The 23,083-nt window shown below is 41.8% G+C and overlaps 1 protein-coding gene across 4 annotated transcripts in view; it reads right to left on the bottom strand.

Annotated features, from left to right (window-relative positions):
* Positions 1-989: 989 nt before the first annotated feature.
* LOC106582912 (cadherin-4) overlaps positions 990-23,083 on the bottom strand; it is a 260,714-nt gene continuing 238,620 nt past the window's right edge. For 3 of the 4 annotated variants that reach the window (XM_014166534.2, XM_014166536.2, XM_045705822.1), the window contains 7 exons: positions 22,988-23,083; positions 19,767-19,918; positions 18,298-18,534; positions 3,690-3,923; positions 3,419-3,558; positions 3,055-3,219; positions 990-2,875 (listed from right to left, as the gene is read on the bottom strand). The exon at positions 22,988-23,083 is cut by the window's right edge and continues 158 nt beyond it. In XM_014166534.2, coding sequence (XP_014022009.2) covers positions 2,669-2,875; positions 3,055-3,219; positions 3,419-3,558; positions 3,690-3,923; positions 18,298-18,534; positions 19,767-19,918; positions 22,988-23,083 — 1,231 coding nt within the window. In that variant the 3' untranslated portion in view covers positions 990-2,668. The remainder of the gene's footprint in view (positions 2,876-3,054; positions 3,220-3,418; positions 3,559-3,689; positions 3,924-18,297; positions 18,535-19,766; positions 19,919-22,987) is intronic. The other variant, XM_014166535.2, reaches the window with a different exon arrangement.

Below are 23,083 nucleotides of genomic sequence, written 5' to 3'. Positions count from 1 at the left end.
GTCTCCGCTATTCATAGTGGGCTCATAATAGTATGTAGCTCAAACCATATGGATTTTACAGACGTTTTTGTGAGAAGAACCGTTTTTGGGATCCGGCCTTATCTCACAATCCGCTCTAGCTCACCCCCTGCTAATCACATACTAATGGTTAGTATCAGCTGAAGCAGAAGAACACAAATAGACAAAACCAATGCAAAACAAGTCTGTAGCTCAAACACACACTGTTTAAGGGGTTGGAAGCACTAAATCACGCCGGTGTGATTGTGGGACTCAAAGTGTGCAGGCCAGGGCCACAGGAACTGCTTGCCAATATATCAAAGTAGCCTAACCCTTGAAGAAACCGAAGTAGCTCTCCATTTGCATCATCATCTGAAGACAGTTATTACTTTTTAATAGTTACTTGTGCAAAAGCAATGCCATTCACATGTGATGGAATCTTCTTGTTAGTATGGTTGCTGTGCTTCACCGTATGAATGGAAGGATTCCTTATTAAATTTATCTCTCTCTCTTTCTCTCTCTCCAGGGTTGGGTCTGTGTGGACCTGGGTCTAAAACAGGTTAAAAAAAATATATAATTTCTCTCTCTGGGTGTCTCATTAAAGGCTCTCTATCTAATGAGATTAGGTCCTGTGGATTAATGGTGTGGCTAATTGATAGACACACAGCCGGGGAGGATTAAAATCCTTCCATTCCCCCGCCGCTTTTTGGGGCCTCAGCTGACTAATTGAAATCACAGGGATGGACACAAATACACGTTGTGACCCAGCTCTGCAGTGTACAGGGAGTTAGAACCGTCAGGCCTTGACATCCAGCAAAAACACAAACAGAGAATAGTACAGTCAGTCATTCAGCGAGGGTGTAAAATAACCAATGGCCAAGTTTAAGATAAAAATAGTATCAAGAGTGTATATTCCAGGAGGGTGTAATCTCAGAAAGTTGGAGTGAAGAACACTGATGGTTGAACAGGGTAGAAATGAGTAAGGTGCCACATTTTTAAAACATGTCTCATTTATTTTCTAAAGCACATATCCAGATCAATGAAGAAAATAATTCAGATACACTGAATAATAGAACAACTATCAGCAGGCATGGCTGTTTAACCCTTGAACAGTTCCAACTTCAGAGGCCGACAGAAATGCCTTCGTCAAAGACACATGAGAAGAGGGAGGGCTGCATTTGACATATTAAAAAAATTGAACTATAACAAAGCTTTCTTAATTCTTAAAAAAGAACCAACAATTTTTTGTGTGAAAAAGATAAACTGAAAGAAACCTACAGCATCTTGACCAAAATTAGAAAAGAAACACACGCACACATTGAAAATGGCCGGGCCAAAATGTCATTCAGCCCATTGAAGAGCGAGAGCATCAACTTTTGGCCAAAATGTCATTCAGCCCATTGAAGAGCATCAACTTTTTTGTTGTTAATACTTCAAAAAATAGGTATCTTACAGCATTTTCTTTTTTGAATGTCTTTTTACAGAGTATATTCATATATTTTCAGCTTACTATTTTTTACATTCTCACCACATAAGAACAAGTGCGTTGAGTAAAACATTTTGGGAAAAAAAATCATGCACCTTTTAATAGTTTTGTTGACCTAAAAAATGGGAATGTTCAAGGCAAAAAAATCCTTATAACGCTTCGTTTTCAGTGCCTTCTTTCCAAGCCATTTAAAGTCGTACTGTCTCATACTGTCCCACTACTCAGATCATGCCTATATAAGTTTTACAGTGTGGAAAGCAACACAAAACCGTACAGGGCAGGCAAGCGTCCAAACGTAAATGCTCCTAGACTGAGTTCACAGAGGAAAGGCAGGCATTCTCTGTTTGTTAGAAAAACCCCACATTTATAAAAACAACCACATACACTCACACACCCAATGTCAGTGTGTTGTTGTGTTGACCGGATGATGCTTGGGAAAGTCTTCGATCACCCTAGTGTGTATCAGGTCTCACTGACAGAGGGTTGCTTTAGTAGTACTTCCCCAAAATGCTCCAAAAGGTCAGAGTTCATCTGATCTTAACCTGCAGCCAGCCCTCGTTGTGAGGTTCACTTCTCTGTGTTGCTGCTGGGTACAGTAGTTCTTTCTACACCAGAGAGAAGAGGAGAGGGAGACATATGAAGGTTGGGGGCATGGGGGTTACAAGGGAGTGTGCCGCTCGAAACCACTCCAATGGCAAACAACCCTGAGATAGCAGGAGTCCAATACAAAACACACCACAAAAGGCACTTTATAAAACGACAGTGCTTCTGTTCTAAGGAAATTCAAGTTGAGAGAGAAAGTGTCTTTCTGTACACTCTGTTCAGCGTTAAGCCAAAAAGAGACGGGTTTGTCCTGTTCCTTTTTATCATCCAAGCCAAACGAGCGTCATCACTCCTGTCTCTCAGAAGTGCCTTGTGTCCCCAGATAGCTTGAGGTTCAGTAGAGTGAGAAACAAAACACACTAAAAACTTGCCACTAAAAAAAGCCAGAATAGAGTAGCAGCAGAACCTAGTGAGGTCACAGGCCGTGTTCTAGAACAGTCTCTAACGTCCGTTCTGTCCTCACTGGTCTACTATGGAAATATCTAATATGGTACTGCTTGGGCCCTGCCTGTGGTTTCGAGGAGCATCTGACCCCAACCCCAAACCCTCCCCCCCGGACCCCCTCCGTACCCCACCCCTTTCTCAGTCGTCGTCTCCTCCGCCGTAGAGGTCAGCCAGCTTCTTGAAGCGGGGGCCCCAGTCGTTGAGGTAGTCGTAGTCCTGGTCCCCTGAGCTTGAGGAGTTGAGGGAGCTGACAGAGCCGGCTGTGGAGCCGCTGCCCTCGTAGTCAAACACCAGCAGGGAGTCATAGGGCGGGGCTGTGGGGTCGTTGTCTGCTGCCCTCAGACCCTGAGAGAGAAAGACAGAGGGTAAGTTAACACTGAGGAGAGGAAGGCAAAACACTTCTACTGTGCCTTGCTACTGTGTTTGAAAACTTTTGAAAAGCTATCACTGTTAAGTACAGGGACGTGAACATTAAGACACTTGTATGATCTTTCGAGATGAACAATGTCTAATAGTTAACATACGTCGTTGATGAAGTCTCCGATATCTCCGGGATGAGGCAGGCTGGGTCTGACGGGGTACTGGGACTCAGCGATGACAGGCCTCTCGTCCACCCTGCGCACTCCCGTTGGTTTACAGATGATGTGGTCCAGAGCCTCGGGCTGCTGCAGCTGGCTTAGGTCATAGTCCTGCAACACCAGACAAGGAAGGGGACTCAGTGTAAGTGTAAGAATGGCGGAGAAAGTGTTTGAGTCCAATCACAGTATTTTTAAACATTACATCTTCATCATCGGCTTCATCATCCTCGGTGTGGTCATCATCAGGCTATAAGTATGGCTGCGCTGTTAAACGAAGTCCTAGTGCATGTGTAATGTGTATATCACTGACCTGGTCCTCCTCTCCTCCTCCCTCCTCATCGTATTTCAGGATGTTGTCTCTGACGTCGTCCTCTGGGTCGATCAGCAGGGGCTTGGCCTGACGCTCCTTCTCCCTCCGCTTCATCCACATCACAAACACCAGTACCATTGCTGCAACACACACAGCACATCAGCAGGGTAGACAGAGGAGGGCTGGGAGTAGTATGTTGACACAGACAATGACACCTACAGCGCAGGTGTGTGTGTGTGTATAAGTGTGTATAAGTGTGTATTATACTCACTAAGCAGTATGATGATACAGATGAGTATGGCTATGATCGCTCCGGTCCCCAGTCCAGCGGCAGCCACAGCTCCGGTGGTAGTACAGTCTCCGTTGTCGTCACACGGACACACCTTGACCTTTATCATAGACCTGTTAGAGAGGGGCGGGTTCCCAGAGTCCGACACTATGATGGGAACATCATACACCCCTGCATCCAGGTAGGGAATCCTCAGTCTCAGCTGGGCATAGTCACCTGCGCATAATCACACAGACACAATGTCCCGTCACTGCGTGAAGCTCCCAGTATCCGATAGCAGTGGTGTAAAATATAAACAGTTGACCATTCTGGAGTTTTACTGTAGTCATCTATGGCCATATGAGCAGTACTGCAGAGATAAAATACATGCAAATACATACTGAATAATACACAGGCAGTTACTGTAGCTAAATAGACACGCAGCTATTACACAGGATATCCATTCAACCTAAAACCAGCGTATCAGTTTTTTTTAAATTGTTTTTTCTACAGCACATCACAACACAAAAACAAAACGCACACCATACAACACATTCCCCGAGGTGATCAACATATGGTTTCCAAATTTCGTCAAACACTTCTGGTTTTTATTTCGCTTTATAATATACAAAATCCAACAGTATAGCCAGATAGTTCAGTCCTCCAGTTTCTTATTGAGGGTGAATATAAGGCTTACTAATTCATGCCTATACATTTTTTTGCAGCAATTAGACCTAGATTTCAAAACTTTCTCTGATATTGATCACCAATATATACATTTCCCAACAGACAGAAATGTATATACATTCCTAGACACAATGAAATGATAGCACATACATTATCCCAAAATGGTGTCAGTTTATCACAGAATCACAGCATATGTAATAGGGTTCCTTTGTGCTTTTTGCATCTCCAACCAAAATGTGACATTACATGGGCGCAGTCCTATGAATTATCTTAAATAATCATAAGGTATTACATTTTTGTTTCAATACTCCTCCATGCACAAGGATAGTCTGCTGTCCATTGTTAAAGTGAATGCAGATGTGTAGCACAGTAATACATTTTCATATGAGGTAGTCCAAAACCCCCAGGCTATTTAATTTATTAAAAAGGTTGGATGAAATTGAAACTGGCAGGGCCTGGAATAAATACATCAATCCTGGTAATATATACATTTTTATTGTGTTGACTCTACCTACATGTAACATAGATATTGGGAAGAATCTCCATACTGAACATTGAATTCAATCTTATCTATTTATGTTCTCGTATTTCTAATTCTTTATGGGTATTATTTTTCTTATGTGAAGAGTAATACATGATACAACCTCTCGTATATGCTTTAACCTCTTGGGGCTAGGTGGGACGCTAGCGTGCCACCCGTGGTGCACTCCATCAACAGCAGGTGCATTTCAAGAGCGGCAAATTTGAATCCAAATAAATGTCAAAATTCTAATTTTTCAAAAATACAACTATTTTACACCATTTGAAAGATAAACATCTCCTTAATCTAACCACGTTTTACAATTTCAAAAAGGTTTTACGGCGAAAGCATAAATTTAGAGTATGTTAGGACAGTACATTTACAAGAGTTGTGTGTAATGTTTTGTCAAGTCAAAGACAGGGTCACCAAAACCATAAAACCAGCTAAAATGATGCACTAACCTTTTACAATCTCCATCAGATGACACTCCTAGGACATTATGTTAGACAATGCATGCATTTTTAGTTCTATCAAGTTCATATTTATATCCAAAAACAGCGTTTTACTATGGCATTGATGTTGAGGAAATCGTTTCCCTCCAATAACCGGCAGTCAAGTCAGCGTCACAAATTAAATAATTAAAATTAGAAAACATTGGTAAAATATTATATTGTCATTTAAAGAATTATAGATTTACATCTCTTGAACGCAATCAACTTGCCAGATTTAAAAATAACCTTACTGGGAAATCACACTTTGCAATAATCTGAGCACTGCGCCCAGAAAAATACGCGTTGCGATACAGACTAGACGTCATGTTGGGGAGATCTAAAATCGAAAATACTATGTAAATAATCCATTACCTTTGATTCTCTTCATCAGATGTCACTTCCAGGTATCACAGGTCCATAACGAATGTAGTTTTGTTCAAAAAAGCTCATCATTTATGTCCAAAAATCTCCGTCTCGTTAGCACATGATGTAAGCCAGCCGGACTTCTCGTCATGAACGAGGGGAAAAAATATATTTACGTTCGTTCAAACATGTCAAACGTTGTATAGCATAAATCATTAGGGCCTTTTTAACCAGAACATGAATAATATTCAAGGTGGACGAATGCATACTCTTTTATAACGTATTGGAACGAGGGTACCCAACATGAACTCGCGCGCCAGGTGTCTAATGGGACATCATCGTTCCATGGCTCTTGTTCGGTCAGATCTCCCTCCAGAAGACTCAAAACACTTTGTAAAGGCTGGTGACATCTAGTGGAAGCAATAGGAAGTGCCAAAATATTCCTAAGCCCCTGTGTTTTTCAATGGGATAGGTTTAAAGTCAATACAACACATCAGGTATCCACTTCCTGTCAGAAAATGTCTCAGGGTTTTGCCTGCCAAATGAGTTCTGTTATACTCACAGACACCATTCAAACAGTTTTAGAAACTTTAGAGTGTTTTCTATCCATATATAATAAGTATATGCATATTCTAGTTACTGGGTAGGATTAGTAACCAGATTAAATCGGGTACATTTTTTTTATCCAGACGTGCAAATGCTGCCCCCTAGACCCAACAGGTTAAGATCTTCCCAGACAACAGTTGGGCATACTTCATTATTTAAATATATTTCCAAAAACATGTATATGTGTGTGTTGAGCTATGAGGTAAACTTCTTATCTCCAAGTAACATTGTGTTGAATTGCCATGCCTTTGCTATTGGCATAGGAGGTTTGAGCTTTAACGTGAAGGACAATGAGCTGTGGTCCGTAATTATTCTAGGAAGGTATTTACATCCAGAAACACATGCAATTAAAGTAAAGTTAACTATAAAAAAGTCAATTCTTGAATATGAGTTGTGGACGTGAGAGTAATAGGAGTATTCTCTTTCAGTTGGATGTTTATATCTCCACAGTTCACATAGACCCAGCTCTTTGATGCTGTGGTTTAATACCTTACACATGTTAGGAAGAGGATATAGTTTAGTTGATGACATTGAAATAGTTTTAGTATAAGTTCATTAATGAACTTTGGGTCGTCTTCATGTGGGCAATAACAATTCAGTAAAGTGAATTTCCTTTTACCATTATTAAACATCCATCTGGTCTGAAATAATTTCTGTAGACTTAAATGGGACTTTTTTAGCAATGAGAATTGATACTCCTCTGGATCTTGCGGAGTAGGTGGAGGAGAATGCCAACCCATCCCAAGCTCGCACAAACCTTTCACTTCCTTTTGCTGATAGGTGAGTTTCTTGTAAGAAACAGATGTTGGCGTTATTCTTTTTCAAATATGAAAATAACTTCATTATTTTGGCTGGCTGCACAATTCCATTGACATTCCATGTCACACATGTTAAGTATTATCCACAACACGTGATATTGAGATGGGTCTTTATATATTTTTGGTCTCATAGTGACTCCATACATTATGTAAGGTGTTGATACACTACATAAACAGCTACAATGATAATATTGTTGATCAACCCTCAAGCTTCTTCCTGTTGGGGATACAATCCCATTAACGGGATTGGTTGGACAACAACCAGTGAGATAACACGGCGCGAAATTCAAAAAAAAATTATCTCAAAATTAAAATTCAAGTATTATACGGCATTTTAAAGATACTCTACTCGTTAATCCAATCACATTGTCCGATTTCAAAAAGGCTTTATGGTGAAAGCAAAATATTAGATTATTTTAGCATAACACCTCAGAAAAAAAGAAGCACGATAGCCATCACAAAACCAGATATACAGCTAAAATTAAGCACTAACCTTTGACAATCTTCATCAGATGACACTCCTAGGACATCATGTTAGACAATACATGCATTTTTTGTTCGATCAAGTTTATATTTATATCCAAAAACCCAATTTTTACATTGGCGCGTTACGTTCAGAAAATGTTCTCCCCCGATAACTTCTGGTGAATAGGCACATTTAATTTACGGAAGAACTCATAACGTTGAAAAAAAAATTATAACAATTATTTAAAGAATTAGAGATAATCTACTCCTTTATGCAGCCACTTTGTCAGATTTCAAAATAACTTTACGGAAAAGGCACATTGTGCAATATTCTGAGTACAGAACTTAGCCTTCAATGCTAAGCTATACAGTTAGCCTACAACCCCGACGTCGACAAATCTCTAAAAATATGTTAGAAATATTTACTTACCTTTGCTGATCTTCGGCGGAATGCACTTGGATGGGCACCCACTTCCACAAGAAATGTTCATTTGTTCTGCAAAGCCCATAATTTATTTCCAAATACGTCCGTTTTGTTGACCCATCCAGAACACTTTACAATGCCATGTGGCGTGGACGCAAATCCGTAGACGAAATGGCCAAAAGTTCCATTACCGTTTGTAGAAACACGTCAAACGATGTTTACAATCAATCCTTTAGGGTATTTTTTTACATAAAATTGCGATAATTTTACAACCGGGCAATAGGTATTCGTCATACAAGAAAAATAAAACAACAGCTAAGTCACGTGGATGCGCGTCATAAGACACCTGTTCTCAGACTGGCCAGGGATTGAACGAGCCAGAATTTTCTGCCCGGTTACAGATGATGGATGAAAGCAGTTCCTAAAGATTGTTGACAGCCAATGGAAGAGTTAGGAGGTGCAACGTAAATCCTATGTCATTGTAGTTTTTCAAGGGATTCAAAAGAAAACTACATTTTGAATTTCTCCCACTTCCTGACTCAATTTTTCTCAGGTTTTTTGCCTGCCATATGAGTTCTGTTATACTCACAGACACCATTCAAACAGTTTTAGAAACTTCAGAGTGTTTTCTATCCAAATCTACTAATAATATGCATATTCTATTTTCTGGGCCAGAGTAGTAACCTGTTTAAATTGGGTACGTTTTTCATCCGGCCGTGAAAATACTGCCCCCTAGCCCCAACAGGTTGGGCATGTATTCACAAGACATCATTTTTTTTGTATTTTTTTACAATAAATCCCGCATGATCCTTTTTACCCTCCTCCCTTACCCCGTTGATGCTTCCCACATGAATCTGTCCTGTACTGTTGCTCAGGTGAGAGAGCGACCTTATTGGTGCCGCCGTAGTGGCTATTTCCTTTAATGCAGGTTATTGGTCAGTGACTACGCATTTCAAAGAAAATATACTAAATCACATCAAATCAAATTTTATTTGTCACATGCGTCAAATACCGTGAAATGCTTTCTTACAAGCCCTTAACCAACAATGCAGTTTTAAGAAAATAAGAGTTAAACTGAAGTAAAAAAAAGTAACACAATAGAACATTAACGAGACTATATACAGGGGGAACCGGTACAGAGTCAATGTGTGGGGGTACAAGTTAGTTGAGGTACTTGAGGTAATATGCACAGATAGAGGTAAAGTGACAATGCATTGATAATAAACAGCGAGTAGAGGCAGTGTAAAAAAAACAAGAGGGGGGGGTCAATGCAAATAGTTTGGGTAGTCATTTGCAAAATTTTTCAGCAGTCTTATGGCTTGGGGGTAGAAGCTGTTAAGGAGCCTTTTGGACCTAGACTTGGTGCTCTGGTACCGCTTGCCGTGTGAGAAGTCTATGACTTGTGTGGCTGGAGTCTTTGACAACTGATAATACAGTGGCATGTATTCATGGATGCCAAGGTAAGCCACGTTTACCCAAAAATATTGATCAAGAAATAAATAAATAATGTATCTTTCCTATCTCTGTGTTTCATAATTTTCCTTCAATACGCAAGGGGGCTGAATGTATCTCATCAGAGAAAGCATCTGAGCGAGCAAAATAGCGCCCCTCTGTCTTTGTATGTGTAGCCCATCTATCTGATGCTGTCTGGTCCAAAAGAGAATGACATTTTTGCCACCCGTAGTAGGAAGGAAGTGAGCATTTGGCCTCCCTTGATAAGAAAAGTATCAAATAATTGCCAATCCACGTTGAGCTACACTGAGTGCGCTCAACTGTGAATGGTACTCGCGGTCCAAAAGAAAAGTGTCAAGGAAAGCCAGTTTGGATTTGGCTTCATACCAATCACATCACATCAAAAGCTAAACGTTATTGACAGAAAAATACTTGAATTGTTGCATCTCGTTGTGTTGTTGTCCTCCGGTGGTTAGCTAGCTAGCTAGCTAAAATTGTTCCTTTCCAAAATTAGCCATGGATGGAGATAGGGATTTGGACTTGCGGTTTAACTTCATTCTCCGTACTGGCCAATGATTATGACGGTGATTCTGATCCAATCATGAAGTAATTAATTGTGTCCCTGGCCTGAAGTTCAATATGTAGCTAGATGTAGTAGGCTAATATTAACTAACTGGCTCATCGTTGCACATGAAAGGAAGTTAGGCTAGTGAGCAAGTATTTTAGCCAGGTAGCCTAGGACAATAAAAACTAAAAGCATGTACTGTATGACAGTCATAGACTGTTTTGGCAACATGAAATAGAGGAGGATGGCATTGGCGTTTCTCTACAAGTAGGGTGAGTCAACATGTTTTTTCTACTTACGCACAGATATCAGTACCAGTTACAGCCAAATCATATTTAGCTTACGTTGATTGGACTAAATCGTTTTTTTTGGTATCTTTTAGTGCACACTGTATTAGACTAAGCAGAGGTGATTTAATAATGTTGAAATGTTGAAGTTGAAATGGTTCTGGAATAGTGGAGGCAGCTCCTGTTTTCTTTGCGACTTGCTGTAACTCGCCGGTGTTCTAAATCAATAGTTGTTTAGTAGTCCGAAAATGTCAGAAACATACATTTGATTGACCAGCAACTGTTTATTATTTGCAATATGCTTTGTGGACTCCACTGGACAGATGTTGCTCTTCGGTTTTGTGATGAAACAAAGGTGTGGTTGAATTTATTCTGCCACTGTGTCTTTTTATTGTCTCTGCCTTAGGCCTATATCAAGGTGGCAAGGCAAATTAACTAACAGGTTATAGGTTAAACAACGAACTTTTCTTTCTGGCTTGATTTCCCAACACATGCTAATGTATTTATATAGTCTTGGCCAGATACATTTTTTTACCATTATTTAACTAGGCAAGTCAGTTAAGAACAAATTATTATTTACAATGCCGGCCTACACCGGCCAAACCCGGTCCAATTGTGCACCGCTCTATGGGACTCCCAATCACGGCCAGATGTGATACAGCCTGGATTCAAACCAGTGACTGTAGTAATGCTTCTTGCACTGAGATGTAGTGCCTTAGACCCCTGCACCACTCGGGAGCGCTCTAGTCAACCACAAATGCCCTATTTTAAGTAAGTAAGGTGCGTTACGAAGGACAATATTTATCTACTGAACAAAAATATAAACGCAATATATGTGTTGGTCCCATGTTTCATGAGCTGAAATAAAAGATCCCAGAAATGTTCTATACACAGATGTTCTATCTCTCAAATTTTGCTCAGAAATGGATTTACATTCCTGTTAGTGAGCATTTCTCCTTTGCCAAGATAATCCATCCAACTGACAGGTGTGGCATATCAAGAAGCTGATTAAACAGCATGATCATTACACAGGTGCACCTTGTGCTGGGAACAATAAAAGGTTGCTCTAAAATGTGCAGTTTGTCACACAACACAACGCCACAGGTGTCTCAAGTTGAGGGAGTGTGCAGTTGGCATGCTGACTGCAGGAATGTCCACCAGAGCTCCTGCCAGAGAATGTAATGTTCATTTCTCCACCATAAGCAGCCTCCAACATTATTTTAGAGAATTTGGCAGTACGTCCAATCGGCCTCACAACTGCAGACCACGCCCCTACCTTTTTTTTAAAGGTATCTGTGACCAACAGATACAGACCATCTGTATTCCCAGTCATGTGAAATCCATAAATTAGGGCCTAATGAATTTATTTCAACTGACTGATTTCCTTATATGAACTCTAACTCAGTGAGATTGTTGCATATTATGTTTATATTTTTGCTCAGTGTTTAAAAATGTCCACTGCCCAACTAGTACTAAATTAAAAACTTGAATTTTTTTATTTTATATATAACATTTAAATAACATTTCTTAAAAACGGTCAAAGGTTTTATTACACCTGCTCATTCAGGGTTTTTCTTTAATTGAACTATTTTCTACATTGAAGAATAATAGTGAAGACATCAAAACTATGAAATCAAACATGGAATCATGTAGTAACCAAAACAGTGTTAAACAAATCAAAATGTATTTGAGATTTGAGATTCTTCAAATAGCCACCCTTTGTCTTGATGACAGCTTTGCACACTCTTGGCATTCTCTCAACCAGCTTCACCTGGAATGCTTTTCCAACAGTCTTGAAGGAGTTCCCACATATACTGAGCACTTGTTGGCTGCTTTTCCTTCACTCTGCGGTCCGACTCATCCCAAATCATCTCAATTTGGTTGAGGTCGAGGGACTGTGGAGGCCAGGTCATCTGATGCAGCACTACATCACTCTCCTTCTTGGTAAAATAGACCTTAAATAGCCTGGAGGTGTGTTGGGTCATTGTCCTGTTGAAAAACAAATTATAGTCCCACTAAGCCCAAACCAGATGGGATGGCATATCGCTGCAGAATGCTGTGGTAGCCATGCTGGTTAATTGTGCCTTGAATTCTACATAAATCACAGACAGTGTCACCAGCAAAGCATCCCCACACCATAACACCTCCTCCTCTATGCTTTACAGTGGGAAATACACATGCGGAAATCATCCGTTCACCCACACCGCGTCTCACAAAGACACAGTGGTTGGGACCAAAAATCTCCAATTTGGACTCCAGACCAAAGGACAAATTTCCACCGGTCTAATGTCCATTGATCGTGTTTCTTGGCCCAAGCAAGTCTCTACTTATTATTGTTGTCCTTTAGAAGTGGTTCCATTGCAGCAATTCGACCAGGAAGGCCCATTTGCGACCTAGCTTTAACTTCCTGACTGATGTCTTGAGATGTTGCTTCAATATATCCACATAATTTTCCATCCTCATGATGCCATCTATTTTGTGAAGTGCACCAGTCCCTGGTGTTTTTCGGCTTGCAAGCCTCCCCCTTTTTCCTCCCAAAATAACAATGGTCATTATAGCCAAACAGTTCTATTTTTGTTTCATCAGACCAGAGGACATTTCTCCAAAAAGTACGATCTTTGTCCCCTTGTGCAGTTGCAAGCCGTAGTCTGGATTTTTTATGGCAGTTTTGGAGCAGTGGCTTCTTCCTTGCTGAGCGGCCTTTCAGGTTGTGTCGATATAGGACTCGTTTTACTGTGAATATAGATACTTTTGTACCCGTTTCCTCCAGCATCTTCACAAGGTCCTTTGCTGTTGTTCTGAGATTGATTTGCACTTTTTGCACCAAAGTACGTTGATCTCTAGGAGACAGAGGTCTTGGCTGATTTCTTTTGATTTTCCCATGATGTAAAGCAAAGAGGCATTGAGTTTGAAGGTAGGCCTTGAAATACATCCACAGGTCCACCTCCAATTGACTCAAATGATGTCAATTAGCCTATCAGAAGCTTCTAAAGCCATGACATAATTTTCTGGAATTTTCCAAGCTGTTTAAAGGCACAGTCAACTTAGTGTATGTAAACTTCTGACGTCAACTGTAAGTATTCAGACCCTTTACTATGAGACTTGAAATTGAGCTCAGGTGCATTCTGTTTCCACGGATCATTCTTGAGATGTTTCTACAACTTGATTGGAGTCCACCTTTGGAAAATTCAATTGATTTGACATGATTTGGAAAGGCACACGCCTGTCTATATAAGGTCCTACAGTTGACAGTGTGTGTCAGAGCAAAAAAAAGCTATGAGGTCGAAGAAATTGTCCGTAGAGCTCAGAGACAGGATTGCGTCGAGGCACAGATCTGGGGAAGGGTACCAAAACCTTTCTGTAGCATTAAAGGTCTCCAAGAATACAGTGGCCTCCATCATTCTTAAATGGACATAGTTTGGAACCACCAAGACTCTTCTTAGAGCTGGCCGCCCGGCCAAACTGAGCAATCGGCGGAGAAGAACCTTGGTCAGGGAGGTGACTAAGAACCCCATTGTCACTCTGACAGAGCTCCTGTGGGAATGTTTTTCAGCTGCAGGGACTAGGAGTCTCGTCAGGATCACGGGAAAGATGAATGGCGCAAAGTACAGAGAGATTATTGATGAAAACCTGCTCCAGAGCGCTCAGGAGCTCAGACTGGGGCGAAGGTCCACCTTCCAACAGGACAATAGCCCTAAGCAGTGGTGGAAAAAGTACTCAATTGTCATACTTGAGTTAAAGTATAGATACCTTAATGGAAAGTTACTTAAGTAAAAGTAAAAGTTACCTAGTAAAATACTACTTGATTAAAGTCTAAAAGTATTTGGTTGTGTTAGGTTCTAATTTCTCAGAGTAAAAACTCGACAGACACTATGAAAGCTTAAACCAAGTTTATTCTTCCCAGAGGATCAATACAGCTGCATTAGACAAAGACATTGTTCACACAAGCACTGATATTTAACCCTTTCTCCTAGGCTGAGTCTCCTCCTACACATCTGAACAAACATTGTATCTTTACCGCTAGGCAGGAAACTAAATGATACTGTCAGCGATTGCTAGGAGTGGTGGTAGGAGTCAGGCGCAGAGAGCAGAGGTAAGGAAAAATGTGTTTATTCCTTAAATACGAAAACGGTCGACGCCAGCAGAACCGGCGTGAATAACGAAGTGCCCAAATACAACGGGTCCACAGTAACGCATATAAAACAACACATGCAGATCGCCAGCACATCCAACAACAAAAAACACTCTGACGAAAATAATCCCGCACAAACCTGGGCGGGCTAAACAGGCTTAAATAACCATAAATCAAGAGACACAAATAAGGAACAGGTGCAAACAATAAGACATACCAAACGAAAAGGAAAAAGGGATCAGCGGCGGCTAGTAGGCCGGCGACGACGACCGCCGAGCGCCGCCCGAGCAGGCAGGGGAGCCACCTTCGGTGGGATTCGTGACAGATACGGCCATAAACTTTTCTTTCTCCCGTGACCTGACCTGACCTCGACCCCTTTCATCACTAATCCATGGATCTCTCCCAAGTTTAGGAGTTAGTACCCAGAATCCATCAGTTCTAAATATACTTAAGAATCAAAAGTAAATGTAATTGCTAAAATATACTTAAGTATCAACAGTAAAAGTAAAAGTATAAATCATTTCAAATTCCTTTTATTAAGCAAAGCAGGCGGCATAATTTTCTTGTTTTAAAACTGATGGATAGCCAGGGGCACACTCCCACACTAAGACATACTTTACAAAAGATGCATTTGTGTTTAGTGATTTCGCCAGATGAGAGGCAAAAGGGATGACCATGTGTTGTCTTGATAACTGAGTGAACTGGATCATTTTCCGGTCCTGCTAAGCATTGAAAACGTAACAAGATATTTTGGGTGTCAGGTAAAATGCATGGAGTAAAAAGTACATTCTTTTCTTTAGGAATGTAGTGAAGTAAAAGTAAAAGTAGTCAAAAATATAAACGCTCCCCATCCAACCTGACAGAGCTTGAGAGGATCTGCAGAGAAGAATGGGAGAAACTTCCCAAATACAGGTGTACCAAGCTTGTAGCGTCATTCCCAAGAAGACTCAAGGCTGTAATCGCTGTCAAAGGTGCTTCAACAAAGTACTGACTAAAGGGTCTGAATAATTATGTAAATTTAACATTTCAGTTTTTATTTTCAATATATTTGCAAAAAGTTCTAATAACCTGTTTTTGCTCTGTTATTATGGGGTATTGTGTGACAATTTATCAATTTTAGAATAATGCTGTAAAGTAACAAAATGTGGAAAAAGTCAAGGGGTCTGAATACTTTCCGAATGCACTGTAATTAGTGTTTGTGAAACAAATATAGTGTTTACTATTAAGGAGTCCTGTCTAAGGCTGGTTCTACCTTCTGAGATAGATGAGACCCATCCAAAGTATACATCATTTTTTTCTGGCCAGAGTGATAGGCTTAGCTCTTGTTTTCCAAAGCTAAGGAGTAAGTTATCCCCGCAGCGTCAATAAGAGAAAAACAACATAAAAAGGACTTGCCATCACTCTGTTAATTGAGAATAAAATTAATTTGATTATTTAGGCATTTGGCATCATTATAGTATATTAAATAGAAAAATGTGTTAAGCTCCAATTAAATAAATGCAAACAAATGCAGGCCTATATCCAGGGAGTAGCCTACAGTTCCGTTGTACTGCACACAACCACATGTGGGGCTCGCTTGTCTTGACCCACCGGGGGACAGCGCTCTGGGCACTGGTAGAGGCAAAGCGAGTGCCATTTATTCACTTGTTTTTTCAGAGTTTATCAGCTACATGTTCAGTTGGCCTAGCTACATTTCTTGTACATTCCACCTTGGGATTCAGTTAATGAATTCATTTTGATATAATTGTCCAACAAAGAGCTGGAAAAAATGATTGAAAGGTGCATAATTGTGGGCTTGGTGCACATAGCCTGCGTGTTTGTCACTTCTCTTTTATAAACTCAGCAATTGTCCATGTTTCTTCAACATTCATTCAACCAATTCATTAACATTATTCATTGCACTTTCTATGGGAAAAGAAAAGGATAATCGACATGTGATGATATCATGTTGCCCACATTGATAAGACATTTTCCATTTCGCATATCAACTTCCCCGTTATGATGCCTACATTTGGGCGAAAGTAAATTAAACATGTTAAAAAGAAGGAAGGGAGAGAGCAACGGAAATAAAAGAATTGTGTGCTTACAATTTCAGTGTCTTCGGCTGTATGATATTTCATCTCACAGTCTTTTTTCCCCACATACGGGACATTTCATTTCTTCCCACCCACTCAGGCTTTTATAGCCTATCGGCTGGGGACCATTCAAAAATAAGTGTCCAGATCATAGCAATCATCATGTTGTCTTATTTAAACAAATAGATCATGGCTACAGCCTACCAATTAATGGTTTGCCATTCATGCTGCGCAGTCAATAGTCATAAAAGTGTTATTCATTTAAACAGATGGTGCTGTGCTTTTCTTTCCAATAGGCATGTGAGTGAAGGCCTTAACACATACTGTTCTCTTTTGTGTCTTTGATGTGGTGGGGTGTAAAAATCCATCGTTCACCTCCTTTCAGTAGCCTAAAAAGTTCAATAGTCCAGTGCCCCGTCTGTCATACATCATCTGTTGTAGAGGCTGTCCTGTAGTCTATACATTTCATTCATTACCATTTCCACTGTTCTCCTTGTCCAGGTTATCCAGGAATCAGGTAGCTTCTTTTGCTGATTTCAGTGTGATGTCTCTTTCCTTCTGTTTTACCCGTAGTTGTGCGGGGTAATCGTTTTCCCCAGGGTCAAATTCTCAGCGTTTCATGTAGAGGTCTCTGCTCATGTCGGCGTTGATAAAGGTCCGACTACTCCAATTTTTGGCTTGGATGGTCAGCCGTACAACTTTATCTTTGACCCTATAGTTAAGGAACTTTGTGATGATGCCCCTTGGTTTGCTGCTCGTGTCCTCTCTCGGGCCGCCTGTTCGATGTGCTCGTTCAATTGCGGGAGCCCGTGTGAAATTCTCCTGTTCCAGTAGTTGTGGTATTACCTTTTCCAGGAATTCTTCCATTTCGGTTGCTGCACGGCTTTCGGGGAAATATACGAAACAAAGACTTGAACGGCGTCTGAAGTCCTCCGTCCTGTTTCATTAAGCCCCATAATTATGATTTTCTCCAGGGCTAACCCGGTTTCGGCCTTCGCCACACGTTGGCCAGTTAAGTCATATCAGTTTAGAGTTTTTGACATCTGATATTTTCTTCATCTTCTTGGACAGTTTGCCATTGCCGGTGCGAATCTCTGTTAGTAGTGTCTCTAAACTCACTTAAGTCAAGTCGTCAGCTACTTGGTCCACGGTCGCGTTGTTTCACTGGGTTTGTTTGTCTCCATTTCTTGATCTAGTATTTACCATAACATAACATGCAGTTATTTCTTGACTTCAGAGTCGAGTTCTTTTCTATTTAAGAGGCATATTTTGTGTAAAGAAAGGGATCACCTAGACCTCACGGTCGCATACCGGAAAACATAGCCCTCAGTAGTATCGGATTGTTAAAATAAATAGTGTCTTAGATGAATCTGTAGGGGTGGCATCTTGTCTATCAGGGCAGAGAGATGAATGGATGTGATCTGTCACAAAGCACACAGCTCATACGTCAACATGAGACAGAGCCATTCTGGAAGAATAGTGTAATTTACTGTAAGACCTCCATTATACCACAGTCCATCAGCCTGAGACCACACCATTGTCATCTGTCACACAGCAGCAAACACACAGGGAGCGAGCATCCGCACACACACATTAGACAATAGCAAACAACAGAAAGCGTTATACTGGGACTGTGTGGAGAAGGGGCTTCAGTATTTAAACTCTGACACAATACACCTCTGGTGGAGATCTCGTAATAGTGACCCAGGCTAGCCGTGTGTCTTACCGCTTATGCGGGAGGCGGTCCAGTTGCGTCGGACGCTAGGGGGGTAGGAGGGCAGCTCGAACACAAAAGGCCCCACGTGAGGGTCAGCGTCGGCGTCGGAGGCTGTGATGTTGACCCTGGAGCGGGGGCTGGCGCGTTCACACACCTGGGCCTCCTTGGGAAACAGCACTGGAGCGTTGTCATTCACATCTATCAGATGTATCTGTAGAGTACCTGTCCCACTGGCTGGGGGAGAGCCTGAGAGAGGGTGAAGGGGGTGGCAGAGGAGGGAGGAGGAGAGAGAAAGAGGAAAAAGAGAGACAGATAGGGGAGGGGTGAGTGAGGTGTGAGGAGAGAAATAGAGTGGGGAGAAGGGAGAGACAAATGTAATCAATCCGAGGAAGAGGGTAACTTCATGCGTATACAGTACCTAAAAAACACTTTCATCTGAAGGGAGGAAATATAATAAAAATGGAATACAGCAAAGGGACAGAGGGATGGGAAATGAAGGAGCTGAGAGAATATTGAGGGAAGGTTTGAGAGTGATGGAAGAATACAGCATACATTTGTTGTGAATGCTCCCAGTGATGACAGCCATAACAAATGAAACGGAACATAAATATTCCACTCTGTGTGAGTCTAGAGCTCAGCACTCTCAAAGGACACAGTTATGAAATGACTTTACTGGAAAGCACCACATATCTCCCTGACACAGCACACAGCGGCTGTTAAAATGAGGCGAAACATACCTTAACCTACGATACACTATGACAACAAACACATCCTAATGTACAGTCAGACTGACCCTATAACAACGCAACGCTAACCTACAGCTCGTGACCAACAGACTAACAGTCCTGTATAGCTGACAGATTACCGTGGAGTATTTTCTGCTAAGTAACGGATGCTGCACTGTCTGCGTGAATGGAGCTCATCCAAGCTCATCACACTGAGGAGATCCAACTGATCCTTCTATTAGAGAGTAACACAATGCATGAGTTACAGCTCCAGTATGTGAGGCTCTACTGCCTCAGCGCAGCAGAGCACCCCAATCGACTGCTTGTCTGTAATGATTGGCTTGGCGCTTTGAGCTCCCTCCTTGGTGGAGCAGAATAAATAAAGGCAAAACTCAATCAAAGTGGAATATATCCCAGTGTCAACTGGTGTTTGAAATCAATATGCCGTCAACAGCTTGTTGGCCGAAACTCTGCATGCTCGAGAGCAACCCACCTCTTTCCCGCAATCCAATCCTTCATATCTCTGAGGTACAACACCACCTGGGCCCTCCCTCTCAAACACAGAGAGCACACACACCTCTATTTGCAATGGTTTGGGTCGATTGGTTTTAGAGTACTTCACCGATCGCTACAGCAGCTTTGAGAGCACGCACCTGTGGCACATTTAGACAGATATTTCACTTCTCTCCATAGTACACAAGGGATGCATTGAGCAGGCAACGCACACACACACACACACACTCACACACTTACCAGACTTACCATTGTCGGCAGCCAGGAAGGTGGCCTCATAGATGTTGTTCCTGACGTACATGGACTCCCTGTCCAGCACGGCCATGGTGGTGATCTGACCGTTGGTCCTGTTGATCCTCAGCCAGCTAGCTGGGTCAGACAGCTTCGAGTACCTGGAGACACACAGTAGAAACTGTTCCAACATATCTCATAGTGATAACCAATGTTACATCTAATCCCTTCGGCACTAAGCAAATTTCAGGTCTGCTGAGAGCAAACTTGAACGTTGTGAAAATTCTGTGCAACTTCCAGCACGAGTTTACTGTGAACACTGAGGCTGTACCCGCTTTAAGTTACAGTCTGAACAGTGGCCAAGTAAACTACTGTGGCTATTTGATCACAATGCAGGCCTACCAGATTGGCCACCATCAAAAACAATGGAGAAAATGCACCCTATAAAATTTTAACATGGAAATAGCTGTTCTATCATTCAGCCTACAGTATCAGCCAATGTGTGGTGTTCAATGGAGGCCAACATTCCATGAGACTTTTGAAAAAAAAAACATGCAGGACTTGACATTAACCTGTTTATCCACTTGTCCTTCAGACAAGGAGGTGACTGAAAATGTTGTTGTGTTGTTTGATGCAAGAAACCACATCACAAAATAAAATGCATTATTATTCCCATACCATTATTACAGAGAGTCAGACAAATTATACTACCCTCTGCCCATTGGCTACTTAGCTTATTCAAGCCTGTCTCAGAATACAACACTGACCCTTTAAGACACAACAAAAGCTCTTTACCTGACTGGCTTTTTTAAAGATGTCTAGAAATGTACGTTTTGTGCTCTTGTAGGAAGCAATCCCTCCCCGATAGCTAACTACAAACGATCTATAATTGGGCTAATAACTCACTAACTAGCAAACGATATGAACAAAATGTGCACACGTGGCCACATGCAGCTCTCGCTTTGATTTCAAAACAAGCGCATCTACTCACGACCACAGCTGTAAACACAGTCCAACTCAAAGTAAATGGCACAGATCCATATATGGCAATGGCTATTTGCATATAGGCCTGCTGCAGCTCTGATTGGTTATGCCGCACCGGTCTGTGTAGAGTATGGGCTGAGTCATGTACAATAGAATCCTACTCCAATTTGTTCTGCCTACAACAAAATCTCTTGCATAGTTTGTTTAGTTATGGTACTATATGTTGCATTGAGAGTGGCTAATATTGCATTCATTCGATCACAATTGCCACAGTAATGGGAAACATTGATAGTGTTGTTAACTAACAGGACAAAATCTTGAAAGTTGAGTGAAGTTCAATCTCGTGCTTCTCTCCATGGGCTGATAGTTGTTCTGCGCACTGCACGGCAGTCCCGGGGAGCTGCAAGGCAGCACACCCCCACATGCAACGCAGATTAGATGGGACATTGGTAATAACACCTTCATATATCATACAAGTGGAATCAGCGAATACCCTGTATTTATTCTTAACTTCCAGATAGGGTCACCTTTGCCACCATCTCCCCTGCATCAGGAAACAGTATGGTATTCTTGCAGCTTGCTTTTACCATGTAAACAGATGACAAGAGTAAACTGATCCAAATGAAATGCACTTTCCAGAAAGGAAACAAATGAGTATTTAAGTGGAGAGTGGAGAGGTTAATTACAGGTAACGGACCTAACCTTCAAGCAGGCAACACTGACACGCGAATGCAACCTAAGGTGATCCTAAGTTTTGGTGTACTCAGTGTATATTCTTCTCAATAAAACAATGTAAATCAACATGATTACTCAGTTAAAATGTGTTTGTCACTGTGTGGAGAGATGGATATACAGTATATATATATATAGAGAGAGAAAGTGTGAGAGCGAGAGAGTGACAGAGGTACAGCGAGATCAGATGCCTGGTGGGAGGAGGTTTGATGCTGCTGCTGATGATGATGAGAATAGGTCTAATTAGAGAACACGCTGGAGGATGACACAAGTTAGCGAGTGCCAATGAGATGTGTGGGAGATAATGGCAGCTAAGCAGCTAAATCTATCTCCCCTTAATGAAACACTCTGCCACATTTAGACTCCAAGGGACGGAGGGAGGTAAAGACTGAGAAATATATTGAGGTATCGACGTGGCGTTTCGTCGCGGGGAAATCAACCGATTAGAAGACAAAATAACAAGAAAATGAGAGTCAGAACGTCACGCCAACAGACTTGGGTGTCAGTTTGGATTTGATGTCCCTTGGCAGGTGAAACAGAGGTCTCTAGTTGTTGTGAGAGGCTCTGTCATCTCTCTCCATGCCACGGTGGCAGCCCTGGGGCACTCACGCTTCTCTCTGACACCCAGCTGGCAAAGGCTGGCACATGGAGAAGGGCACACAGCTTGTGGTGCAGTTCTACGATCCACCCATGCACGCTACCACTTCCCCCAAGTCTGACAGTAAAACCAGCTGGCAAATCAGACCCTGTCTACCCCCTTTCTTCTCCTCTCTCCCCTCCACCGCTCTTCTTCCCCCTCCACATGAGAAAGCAGGGGGAGGAGTGACAGGGAAGGAAGAGCAGTCTTCTGGTACACACACACTGCAGCTCCTCACGTCATCTGTCGGCAAGGTCACTAAAGTGAATCAGCCAGTGGTGATCAGGCTGTCCAAACATGAGCTGCCTGTCGGCTGCAACGACATCTCTGGAGAAGACGAAAGGGCTGAATTCCCATCAATGAAGGAGAAAAAAGAGACAGAGAGAGTGAAAGGAGTGAGAGAGAGGCTAGCGAGAGAGAAAGAGGAGTTCTGTGGCTCTCAGAAGACAAAACAACAGTGAAAGAGTAAGTTTGAGTGAATCCATTTATGTGAAGAACTTCTGTTTTTAGAGTTTATTTGTTTGCCTGCACTGCATCGATTCTTTAACGGGTGTCCAACTGAACTGAGAGTGGAATTGATTGGTGCTGAATCTGGGGATGGAGTGGCTCAATGACCTTTGACCCAGTGAGTATGTGGGAGAGGGGGAGAGAGGGAAAGAGTAGCTGGACACACAGTCCAGCTTATTATGATGTAACCTTTCCTCCTTCGTCGCTAGGCAACAGGGAAATGAATGGACTTTGGTTTTGGGAGCAGGTCAGTTAAGAATGTCACAGAAGGCAGTTCAGCCGTATGACGGCGCAAATCCATGCAAAATACAATCAGCGTCTATCTGAAATGAAGCCTGTAGTTCCTAACGGTCTGTAGTTCCTAACATACCGGACAGTCTGATGGATGAAGAGGTCAGGGTCTTGGGCAGCAAACACGGTGAGTGTGGTGCCTGCAGGGACACCCTCCTCGAAACGGATGGACTTG

Source organism: Salmo salar, chromosome ssa22 (genome assembly GCF_905237065.1).
Source record: "Salmo salar chromosome ssa22, Ssal_v3.1, whole genome shotgun sequence".
Lineage (NCBI taxonomy): Eukaryota > Metazoa > Chordata > Actinopteri > Salmoniformes > Salmonidae > Salmo > Salmo salar.
The sequence above is the reverse complement of the archived record's forward strand: the minus strand, read 5'-3'. Positions and strand labels throughout refer to the sequence as shown.